Here is a 12,519-nt window from a genome sequence, read left to right on the forward strand (position 1 = left end):
CCATTCATTAATGCATTTACTTTTTTTTTTCATTGTGTAGGTGCTGGTTATTGCACACACCTGAATAATCTCATCCCAAACACACCAAGTGCTTTGTATTTATGCCTCACTGTTTTCCCAGGAAATACTGCTATTCTCACTTCTCAGTTTGTCCCTGCCCTCTTCATGGAAGCCTAGTAAACTCCTACCAGAGAAGGCTCCTTCATTCATGTCCCACTTGCCTGTTTTCCATATGGGAATGTTCAGACTGGGTCATAACTTGAGGTCTGGCTCATATCTGCAGAAGGCTGAAATGTATCCAAGAGCAGGGCCATTTTTCCTGTTCTCATTACAGTTAATGACCTGGATAACAGGTACACTGCTCAAGGTCCACATAAAGCCTGAAAACACTTTATAGTAGCCTTATAAATATCAAATGAGGAGACTAGCAGGGGATATAGGTCAGTGAAGGGATGCCGGGAAAGCATGAATAAAGCACGAGTAAAGCCACAGATCCATCCTTAGTGCCACAAGAGATCTGGAACATGTGTCCTAGAAGAGGAAAGCTAGCCATTTGTGATTCAGGTTTTATAAGTGTGAAGCAGTGGTCTCTGAGTCATCAGAGAATAGAAACAAGCCCCACAGAAATGAAAAGTAAATGAAGACAGAAAAGTAAATGAAGACAGGTAAATATTTTATTCAAAAATTAGAAGACAAGCAGAAGACAGGAAACAACAAAGGCCTCTCAGAAGAATGCAGTGATCTTCCTTCCAATGGAGAACAGGGTAGGACTGTGGCCATGACTTGGTTGTAAAGCATTCTATCAGGAAAGCCAGGAAGAAATGTGGCACTGGACTTTCTGTCAAACTGCAGGATACAGAGGTGATCAGTGGACAATTGGAGATAGTTGTGAAAGTACAAGGAGTTTCAGAAGATAAAAGCAAAGCATCAGGCAGCACCTGAGTTATAATTTAAGTACAGATGAGGTTTCCAGCATAGCCCTGAAGCTCAAAGAACAATAAATAGCAACTCTGCATTAGCTTTTGCTTCATTCTCTTGAGATAATATTATGGTGACAAACAGTAGAGAGTTGGGGGAGAAAGAACAGAACTTGCTCAAGGTCCTTTCAATTAAGGGCATCACCTACCGAGGATGTTGGTTTGGGTGGTGGCGTCTGTATACTGCACATGGAGGCCCGAAGCACAGGCTCTGCCACAGGAGTTGGAGATGTTTCCTTAGATTTCTGAGAAGAGAAGCAGGTGCTCTGAATACTTTAGAACTACCTGACTAATGAAACTGAACAACAGTGGCTCAGACACTGAGATGTAAACTGTTGGCATGATTCTTTTGAATGCTTTTGAGCTATATGCATGCCAAAGCATGTTTAAAACTTTTTAACTACTGTAATTGCAGCTTGAAGACTGGTTTCACACGTGTGAAGAGAACACTTATAATACACAAAGCATCGCAAGGGGTGATCAGACAGCATATTGCAAGTTATAAACCTGTACATGATGTAAGGAATCTACTGAATAGGAGTTTCAGAGTAGTCTCTGGACTTGTAGTCTCAGAAACACTGGAGAGGTTGTGAAAAGTATATGTTCATATATTCTCACCCCAATGCACTGAGGAATTCTAGGGGCAGAGTCCAGTAATTTTCAAATGCCTTTAATCCAGACACTTTAACAAATGTCCCTACTTGCAAAGCCTCTGGAGAATGAACACTAACAAAGTATGCTCTTGTCATCCTTTAGAAACTGTACTATTAAAACTAATAGATGTGGGACTGGAGAGATGGCTCGGAGGTTAAAAGCACTATCTGCTCTTCCAGAGGTCTTAAGTTCAACTCACAGCAACCACATGGTGGCTCACAACCATCTATAATGAAACCTGGTGCCCTCTTCTGGCCTGTAGGCATACATTCAGGCAGAACACTGTATACATAATAAATCTTAACAAGCAAACAAACTGAGAGATGTTAGGATTAGAAAAGCATGAATATAGCTCAAAATATTTTTGAACAATTGTTTTAACAGGAAGACACACACATCACAAATAAACAAACAAACAACTGAGAACCACTGCCATATGAATTTTTTAGTAAAGTGTGTGATGGGTCAGGGAGGAAAAGCACCAATAACTAAAGGCTACTTTTAGCAAAGCCTTCCTTCTGAGTAAGGCAGGGACAACCTGGTAGAAAGGAAAGCACAGCTAGAATTTATTAATGGCATGCATGGAGCCCTTGCATAGGGCGTGGGAAGCTTCGGTGTCCTAGAAAGGTCCTTCAAGAAGGGTGACTCTGGCAGAAAGTAGGAAGGACAGTGAAGACCTCTGGAATGAGGGCGTGTGTCAGTTTTATTTAACCATCTCAGTGACAGCAGTCAAAAGGAAAGCCTAAATATAAGCACTTCCCTGAAGAAATGGTTGCAGGATTTAAACTGCAAGAATATTAAGGTTAGGCTGGCAACATAAATACATCTGGAAAAAGGTGAGATGAAAACTCCATGTATAAAATGTGGCTCATGGGTTTTCATGGGCTTTTACAATCAGCTCCTTTATGCAATAATAATTTGGGCTTCCACACATTTTCAGATTAAAAATGTACACTAAAACCAGTCAAGATATATTATCAGTAGCATACTTGTATTTTCTCAGCTGGCATAGATGGTTTGTCTTGATAAGTAGATTGGCCAAAATCTTCTGAAAGCTTCCCAATTAGTTCTGACTCACTCAGGCACTGTAACAAGAAATCCTGCATTATGAAGACGTTCTGCTCTGTAAAAAGTATAGGACAGTAATTTAAAAAAAAAAAAAAAACAAACAAAACTTGGTTAACGTGATTTAGCTACATTGTATTATCTAAAACAAAACATAGCTTGAGTGTCAGGAGCAGGGACTCAGCGGCCTGCTTTGATATTTAAATCTCGGTGGAGAGATGGCTTTTAGCAGGTCTTTACTAATGGCAGAGGAGAACTTGCAAGTCCATCTCCTTTTGTTTGTGACAACAGGTGGGATAGCTTGTGAGGGTTACACCTCTTCCTCAGGCTCCTTGTGCAAATTAACCTATTGTTCTGAGATGTTTTACTGGCTAAAGTAACCCCTCAAAGAATAAAGTGGTCAGAAGGCTGGAGGCAGAGGATGAGGCAGCACTTGAGACTTGCTGCTTTCTGCATCAGTCTGCCTTTTGCAAAAGCTGTCGAGTCTGGACCTTTAAAGTTTCCTGTGTGCTGTGTGTTTATTTTATTAATTTTAATCCTCACACCCAACTCAAGAACCGTTCGACTCTGCCCGGCTGGCCCCGGCACTTGATAAGACAAATTCTTCACTTACCATTGTGAGAAAAAAACGTCTCACAAGTATAGAATACTCTCCAACTTAGCACTGAGTAAGTTCTAAAGGTTTACTGAACTGATAGATCAACTCCAGGAACTGCATGGAAGTCCATGCAGAGGTATAGACTTTGAGTCTGGTGAATCTCTCTTTGAGATGACTTTATTTACAAGTCCTTTACAATAAAGTTTTAATTATTAAGAAAATAGAGTAAGTCATTTTCATAGTAACGAATAAAATGATTGTTGTAGACCTCTAATCAAAGTTTCCTGTTTTCTCCAATGAATAATTACAGTTTCAAAAGTGATTATTTATTTCCTATTTCTTAATGATTACCTTTCAGAATAAAACAGAGAAAACACAATTCATGCACTCATTTCCTATAATGACGGAATGAGAAGGGATGGAAGGGAGAAGATAGAAAATATTTTCTGGCAGGAAAGTTCCATGTTCCTATTTCTTTCAGCAAAGCCAGTCCACGAGGAAATTCTATTAAAATAACCTATGGTGAAAAGGTGTACTTCAGACAATGGGCCCCTGGTGGGGACAGTACAGTTCTGAGTCCTGGACTTAGTATTTTCTAGTTGTGTGACCTTGGGTTATATACATGTTCTGCCTCTGTTTCCTCACTGTAAAACTGGAATAAAAACCCATATAACTTGTGAAAAGCTATAGATTAGTGCTACTCTTGATGTCATCATAGAAACATCATTTCTTGGCAGGTTAATGCAAAGACTGACACTTGGTCAAAGTGCTGAGAATTAGGATTGGTGAATACCCTGCCATAAATGCGACATAACACACACACACACACACACACACACACACACACACACACACACACACACATCCACCTACACACATACCCCAAAGGCTCAGCGAACATCTTGGAAGAAAGAACAGAAAGAGAGGGAGTGTTTTGAGTGCTTTCTTCTAGAAAGGACATGGATGGCTACTCATGAACTCATAGCAGCTCAAGTTGGCTACAGTTGCCTGCAAAAGATTGGGCCTACCAGTCCTCTATCACATACCTCTTTGGGGAGTTCTGGCAATTATAGTCTATTGGAGCACTGAAGCTGTTCTTTTAGTGGTACATCTACTGGGAAATTTCCCATGCTCCAGCAAATAACTCCACACCTGTGCTCAAATAAGCAACAATAACTGTACTCAGTGGTTCTTTAAAAAACGAAAGAAGAAAAGACGTGAAAAGCACTTGGAGCAATGTTGAGGACATAGTACTGATTAGTAAATGCTGCTAATTGGTGTCATGATGACAGGAATCTATGTGCAATTAAGGCAATATAAAACTGTTAGTTTATGCTGTTACTAAATCAAAGTCTAAATTTAATGCTAAAATAATACAATGTAAAAGCCCTTTGGCATTAACTCCTAGTGACTGGTGAATGCTGCTTAGAAAGTAACAGTGTGGTAATAACCCAGGAGGGAAACCACATTAAAGTACGCAAAAGAGCAGCAGCCCCAGCCTTGAGTTACCATCAGAGTTCTCCTCAGTTCCAGGATACATGTGAACTGTGCTCTTTTAAAAATGACCCTAATTTACACCTTATATTTCTGATATGTGTAAGTATTAGGAAAAAGCTATTTTCAAACCTTAGACTTTTCTTCAGGCTCTGGCAATAGTGGTTTCCCATCTTTATCCTGTAAATGAAATTAGAAATTTATTGGAGATAAAATAGAAAAATTTGCTTACATGTCCCATTTATTTGTTTCTTTTAGACAAATTCAGGATGTGAGATATAAGCTTATTTTTTATACTTGAGTGAATTAATTTTAGGCCTAATTTTTATAAAGTACCAAAATAGGAATCTGATCAAAAGACCAAACATTTCTAAGTATGCTGCAATTCAGACATTACAACTTACTGAAATATTTACTGTTTGGTGAGGCAAAAGGATCAACAAACAAACAAAAAGGCTTTTGAACATTTAGTGTGTGTGTGTGTGTGTGTGTGTGTGTGTGACACATGTGAAGGTCGTCACAGGACAATTTGTAGAGTTACTTCTTTCCCTATCATGTGGGACCTAAGGAACAAACTTAGGTAGTCAGTCTTGGTAACAAGTGTCTCAACTCTTACCCACTGAGCCATATGGCTAACCCTTCCTTAACAGAAGAGTAAAAAGAATCTCATGTCTATCAAGCTGGGTGTGGAGGCTCATGCCTGTTATCCCAGCAGTTGGGAGCTAGAGGAGGATTAGGAGTTCAAGGACAATCTCCATTACAGAGTGAGTTTGAAGCTAGTTAAGAGTATCTGAGAACCGTCTCAAAACATAATGAGAGAAAAAGCGTCAATTCTCAAACACGGGACAAATATTATTTTTTTAATTAAACATTGTTTACCTTTTGAACATGAAATTGCACAATTTAGGGAATGTTTTTTCCTTTTCCCAAATAGTCAAATAGGTGAGAGCATTAATAACTAGTTTAGAAGACACAACGGGATAACCCATTACTGAGGGGATTAATCCCTGGGCTGCAGAGAGCCAAGAGAAATGAGTCCATTATCTCCAGAGCTGATATCTAAAGTGAAACAGCTATGTTCCACTGTCAAGAGGAGGGCTATCACAGCATGACAGCAGGTTAGTGTGCTGTTAGGCAGAGCACTTACCGTAGCTGGCTTTAACCTGTACTCAGAGGGGACTGTGTCATCATCTTCGCCACACTTCTCCTGCTTTTTTTCCTTTCTTTTTTCCTGAGGGAAATGGAGAGGCAAAAAAAAAAAAGCTGTAGTTAAATGACGACTGTAATATAAACCAATATCACCTACTGCAGAAAGACACACAATTGGACTAAAGTGGTTAGAATGCTCTGTAAACCACAAAATGTAAAACTGTAAGCACCCTGAGACACCCTGTTTGGTCTAGGCCTTAGGAAGCCATGGCACCCTTGAGAGTGCTGGCTCTCTAGCTAACAATCCTTCCTTAGCTCACTGACTTTGAAGGCTCACCAAAGCAAATAAAGGCTCCTTGGATGACAGTAAGCACAGTTCAGAAGTTAACTGCAATTATTTTAATAGCTCCCATATATGTTGCCTAAGGGGAGTTATCTACTAAGAAGGGGAAAAAGGACACATCCAGTTCTCTCATCTAATACAGAAATGCAAGAAGCAGATAGACACAGTTGTGGCTCAGATAGACACAGATGTGGCTTCCTCATGGAGAATTGGTTTTAATGATTTATAAAGGACTCCCTTCAGTAGCAGCAGGACTTACATCACAAGATCAATGAACCACAAGCAAATCAATAGATTAGAAATAAGTGGCTCTATAGTAGACTACTAATTCTTCTCTATAACATTTGTAATGGAATCTGCATGTGAGTCTTAGAAGATTCCATGTGTAAGGATTTGCATCTATTTCAAGGCCAGGGTTTGGTTTAGAATCTAAGTTAGGGGGCACAATTCACTTAAGCAAATTCAACCACGGTTCCCATCTCTACCTCAATCTCAGACTGGAATGGCTACATTTTTTATTAATTCTTAAAAATTGTTAAGTAATTTTAGTCAGCCAGGCACTGTTCTCTGTTCTCTGTTCTAGGACTAGAGTTTTATGTTATTCAGTATGGGAAAGTCCTTGTTTCTTTTTGAATTTCAAGTTTTACTCTATTACTGCTTATGGGGGGTCTGATATGCAACAAATACTGCCCAACACACAGAGGTGGGCTACATCTGGTCCATACGGAGATACCAGGAATATCAAGGCACATCTGCATAGGAAGACTCTCCATACTTTGAGGCTATGGGCAGTGACAGATACAGCTGGAGCCACACTAGACATAGTCACCAAAAAGACCAAAAGAAAGTCTACCCAATTGCCAACATTCTGGACCAGGTACACATACCTAAAAGTAGGGAGTGGCTTAAAAGATAATCATTATAAGTAAAATAATTGTTTATTTTATGGTATAATAAGACTTGCAGTGAGATTGGGTCTGTTCTCTGGAACATCCATTGTTTGTATAGGCATTGCCTAGTGTGGTGCTTTGGCAGCCATGTACTCATATTAAGTCAAGAAGCTTTGGTATCAAAACTCCAGGCTACTTATTGTAAATGATTACCCCCAGACTCTACAATTACCTCAAGAATTTAGAGGACTGAAAGATCTTCTTAGGAAGTAGTTATAGCTCAGGACTAGGAAAAGGCTATTATGTCATACAATAGAAAGTTATCTTATGAGTTTACAGGTACTCACTGGCTTCTAAAGGACAGTGAACATGTCACACATGCATATCCCATAAAGTAATGACGTTATCCATGCTGCTGCGTGAGTTACTTTTATGCCATTTTCCTCCACCTAATCATCTGGGTTAGTGACTGAGTTAGTTGGACTGTCCTGGGAGTTGTATCAGGTTTATACTTTCTCTCTCCACACATTTACTGTCTTATTAAATTACTCTAATTATAAAAAGCCTGAGACAAAAGTGAAAACTATAGCACCCCAGTGATGATAACACAGCTCAGGCTAGCCTCCTGGCCACACCTAGGGCTTCACCAAGATCACCCTCCTTAGAGACAGCATGCCTTTGAGTAATGTGCACCTCATGGTGTTTGGACCCATGTTCCCCTTCTTCTGAGCACATCACCTGGTCCTGGAGGACAGGGATTGTTTCTCCTGCTCCCTATGTTCACCATTGCAAAGTTTCTCATGCCACACTTCAGCAGGTGAACCCTCCCAGAAAGCAGAAGACAGAAACTGGCCCATAGAAGACTTGGGCCAGTTCAGCCGCAGGCTCAGTTCCGGAAGTCAGGGAGACCTTACTTCCGGGACAACTCAGAACAGGAAGTGACAGCAGAGGAAGGGGCAATTGTGACAATGCTGCTTGCCGCATTCCTGATCTGATAGGTAGTGTTTCTACCTTCGGTTTTAGAATCCCTCTAGGATTCCTGTCATGTCAGAGACAGGCCGCTTCTGTTCTTTCTCTTTCCCCCAGAGAACTGATTTGAAAAGTATACAAAAACCATAACTTCCTATCACACTTCTACATCAGCTCAGGGCAGGGTGGGTATGAGAGAAGCATGCTCTAACATGTGCATGAGCTCAATAAACATGTAGGGGGGTGATTGTTGCTCAATTTATTTCAACCTGAGAAAACTTTTTCAACCTTCTTCCCCATAGTTATACAAAAGAAGGTTCATTCTACTCTTCCATGATCATCTGCCACCATAAGCACTCCTGAAAATACAAATTCACCATACCAAGCAAAAACAAATTTTACCGGTTCTCACTAGACTATCACTGTTATCTTCTCAGTCAGGTGCTCCTTAACTTCAGCAAAGGGATACCTGTTTCTTTGTCTTCTCCCCTCTACCCCCATTTCTGGATTGCTCATGCCACAGCAACAAATACCTACATTTACTCTGAAAGTTCATTTTCAATTCTAACAGTGTAAAAAAAATTCTAATTAAGTGGCAATGCTCAGCTTTGATGTGTAGACTAACAGGCTTTGCATATGAATTACATGGTCAGTACCTCTTTGACTTCATGAACTGGGCTAAGATGGCTCTCCGGGTCTGGCTGCCTTGTGCCTAGTGAATCTGACAGAGCCTGCACGGCTTGATCACTCATGACCTCCTGTTAAAAACAAAAAATTCTGTGCATAAAAACAAAACAATAAAACTCTAGAGATAGATAATCTATATTATCTATACATCTATCTATACATAGATAATCCATATTATCAACTTGCTTGTTTGTGAAATATATATTTTACATACAGAAGATAAATTGTGTATTGGGAAATTACTAATTAAATTGAAGATTAAAAGAGGAAAGGAAAAAGAACTTACTGATAAGAACTGCATTGAATCTGTAGATTGTGTTTGGTAAGAAACAACCTATAATCTAGAGATTGCTTTTTACCACAGACCCAAAGAAGGCAAGGATATCCCAAAGGAGGATGCTTGAATCACATGCAGAAGAGGAAGTAAAATAGAGATCTGAAGTAGAAGAAGGGAGTGAACTGTGTGGGAAGGGGGTGGGGAGGGTAACAGGAACAGGGATCAGTGTTAAGGGGGGCCAGGAGGGAAAGGATCCAGAGAGAGAAAATAAATCAGTGGGGAGTATCTCTGGGACATGGGGGGATATGGAGCCCAAGGTTGCCACTTCCTATAGCCTGGTGGGACTTTCATTGGAAGGAAGCTGACACCAATTCACCCATAAAACCTTTGACCCAAAAATCTGTCTTGGCTACAAGAAGTGTAGGGATAAAGTTTTGGCACAAAGATTGAGGAAATGGCAAACCAAACTACTGGTCCGATTTGAGACTCATCCCAAGGGAAGGAGCCAACCCCTGACAATATTGATACTTTGCTATGCTTGCAGACAGGAGTTTGAGAGGCTTCACCCAGCATTTAATGGCAATAGATGCAGAGACCCACAGTCAAACAATAGGCAGAGCTTGGGGAGTTTTATGGAAGAGTGGGAAGAAGGATTGAGGGAGCCCCAGGGGTTAAGGATACCACAAGAAGACTTCCTACACTGTAAACTAATCTCGCCCATAGGGGCTCACAGAAACTGAACAACCAACCAAATAGCTTGCATGGGCCAGACCAAGACTCCCTACAAGTATCAGATGTGTAGCTTGGTCATCGTGTGAGTTCCCTAACAATGGGAGTAAGGGCTATCTCTGACTCTGTTGCCTTCCTTTGGATCCTTCTACCCTAGCTGGGCAGCCTTGTCTGGCTTCAGTGGGAGAAGAGGCACTTAGTCCTGTTGTGATTTGAGTTTCCAAAGTGGGTTGGTACCCGTTAAGGGCCTCACCTTCTCTGAGAAGAAGGACAAGGAAGAATGGCAGGAAGAGGGCATGAGGGCAGGACAGGGAGGAGATGAGGGAGGGGGCTAGGATTGGGTTGAAAAGTGATTAAATAAATAAAATTTTATTTATATATAAAATAACTTAGCGATGATGTTCCTACAGCAATTGCTATAGGGCATACTTCAACCCTTATTTTGCAAGAAAGATATATGATTATAATAAAATGATATTATAAAAGAACTTTATCAAAATAAAAGCTGCAAGCAAGTAAACATTTATAACTCTATTTTTCTTTTTCTAAAAATGTTTGTGAAGGGACTTCTGAAAATTTGGTCCTTCAGCAAAACAACTAAGCTCAAGTAAGTGAGAAGCTGAAGTGGCTCTGAAGACATGTATTCAGGCTGTGAGAACTCCCAGACTCAGGATGTGTTGCTCCCCATGGTTCCCTCAGCCATACAGATAAAAACAAGCTGTTCACTCCAGCAGGGCAGAGCAAAGACAGCCCTCATAGAAAAAGTCCTTAGCATTATTAGTACCATTCACACAGCGTACACATGCCCACATCAAGCATGGAGCTATAGGATCAACTTTGAAGACTGAGAATTAGGTTATATCTGGTTGCTGTTACAAGAGGCAAACAGAAACAGCTGTGCTGACATGCCTGTAATGACCCACAAAACTCCCTTTAGGTATTCAAGTCTAGCATTCCATGGTCCAAGAGTACTGTCTCTGTGTGTTACAAGGTCTTTGTTAGAATAAAGTGGTGGCAGGGGGATGGGGTGCTTTGGCAGCCCATGCCAAGAATGCAAGTGTCACTAAGAAATCACTCCAGGCAACAGATCTAGAGCAAGAGGTTTATTGAGGGAGCAGGGAGAGCGAAAGGCTGTGCTGATATGGGGACATGAGTGGGAGATAGTGACAGACAAAGGATAGAGAGAATGGACAAGTAAGACAGAAAGGGAGAGTAAGAGGGAAAAGAAGGGAGAGAGGGTGAAAGAGAGAAATTTCTGGGGTAGCCAGCATCGCACTGCTGCCACTGAGTTGCTTGGAGGAGCCCCTAATTTACAACAGTTGTGTGTGACAACACTAGAGGCTGTGCTTTAGAAGCACTCATAAACAAGCGAAGTCAGGGAAGTAACTGCTGTCGTATGGGCCATTTAAGAAAGTTAAGTACCTCTTCAAACTTCTTTTTCTTTTCCTGGGGAGAAACTGCACTTCTAGTCACTCCTGCAGACTGCGCTTTAAGAACTTCCCCTGTAGATTTCTGAAAAAAGAAAATACAAAAGGTATTTAAAGGTGATCAAAGTTCAATTGTGATAAAGAGAACTAAAACTTTCTTTTTACATCCAAGATACTTTCTAGCAAACACCTCCTTTATAGGAATAAAAGTAGTACCTCTTTCTCAGTTTGCTTTCCAGTCTGAGAACTGCAGGTGAAATCAGATGACAAGGCATCTATAGCATCATCAGTCCCCATGGGTTTCTAGAGAAAAGAGCACAGAGTAACTTCTTGGAGCCAAGCCAAAGATTAGTACAGCAAAGAAACATCCTTTGCATTCCTTAGATAGCAAATGAGAAATGTTAATGAAATAACTCAGAAGGAAGCCATGTTTGGAAGGAAGTGGGCATTCTTCCTCCTTTTTCCATGATAATTATTATTTACTATATCCTTTTATCTTTTTGACCATATACACACACACACACACACACACACACACACACACACACACACATATATATGTAGGTATGTATGTATTTTAACACAGAGCCTTGTATACACTAGGCAAATACTTTGCCACTAAGATACATCCCCAGATAGCATTTTACTCTTTATTTTAAGACCTGGATTACCCAGCGCCTAAATTACCTAGGCTGACCTTGAGCTCAGCCTCATGAGTAAATGGGATTACAGGACTATACTACCAAACCCAGTTAGGTACTGGTTATTCTATGCCCCCAAACAAAGTTGATGCAGTTGATGCAGTGTTGATGCAGATCTTAAAGGCATGCATAAAAACTTACAGGGGATTCTGGAGGAGGTGTGGCAATCCCTTCTTTTTTCTGAAATGAACATGAAAAAAGTAGTCAAGGCAAGATTAATTCTTCTGATTGATAAAATGTATTCGCAGTCAATGATGAGCTAAACTGTGTGCTTTCCCACTCATATGCTGAGGTCCTGAAGAACCTCAGAATGGTACCTTATGTGGATATAGGATCTCTATGTAAGGAATCCAATAAAGCAAGGTCATTTGCGCGAATCCTTAGCAAGTGGGACTAATGTCTATATGAATAACACGAATTTGAGCCCAGAAAAAAACAAAGAGGGAAGGTAATGTGAAAGGATGAGGGCGAAGATAGCCACCTATAAGCCTAACAAACAGGCCTACAAGAAAGCTACCCCTCCGAGCCCTCAGAAGGAGCAAGATGTTCCCACACCCTA

The 12,519-nt window shown here is 40.6% G+C and overlaps 1 protein-coding gene across 9 annotated transcripts in view; it reads right to left on the bottom strand.

Annotated features, from left to right (window-relative positions):
* Cast (calpastatin) overlaps window positions 1-12,519 on the bottom strand; it is a 99,465-nt gene that overhangs the window by 22,961 nt on the left and 63,985 nt on the right. For all 9 annotated transcript variants that reach the window (XM_060383570.1, XM_060383568.1, XM_060383567.1 and 6 more), the window contains 8 exons: window positions 12,102-12,140; window positions 11,476-11,562; window positions 11,255-11,344; window positions 8,796-8,897; window positions 5,936-6,019; window positions 4,921-4,968; window positions 2,621-2,716; window positions 1,127-1,222 (listed from right to left, as the gene is read on the bottom strand). In XM_060383570.1, the coding sequence (XP_060239553.1) occupies window positions 1,127-1,222; window positions 2,621-2,716; window positions 4,921-4,968; window positions 5,936-6,019; window positions 8,796-8,897; window positions 11,255-11,344; window positions 11,476-11,562; window positions 12,102-12,140 (642 nt within the window). The remainder of the gene's footprint in view (window positions 1-1,126; window positions 1,223-2,620; window positions 2,717-4,920; window positions 4,969-5,935; window positions 6,020-8,795; window positions 8,898-11,254; window positions 11,345-11,475; window positions 11,563-12,101; window positions 12,141-12,519) is intronic.

The sequence above is a fragment of the Meriones unguiculatus genome, chromosome 5 (assembly GCF_030254825.1).
Source record: "Meriones unguiculatus strain TT.TT164.6M chromosome 5, Bangor_MerUng_6.1, whole genome shotgun sequence".
In the NCBI taxonomy this organism is placed as follows: Eukaryota; Metazoa; Chordata; class Mammalia; order Rodentia; family Muridae; genus Meriones; species Meriones unguiculatus.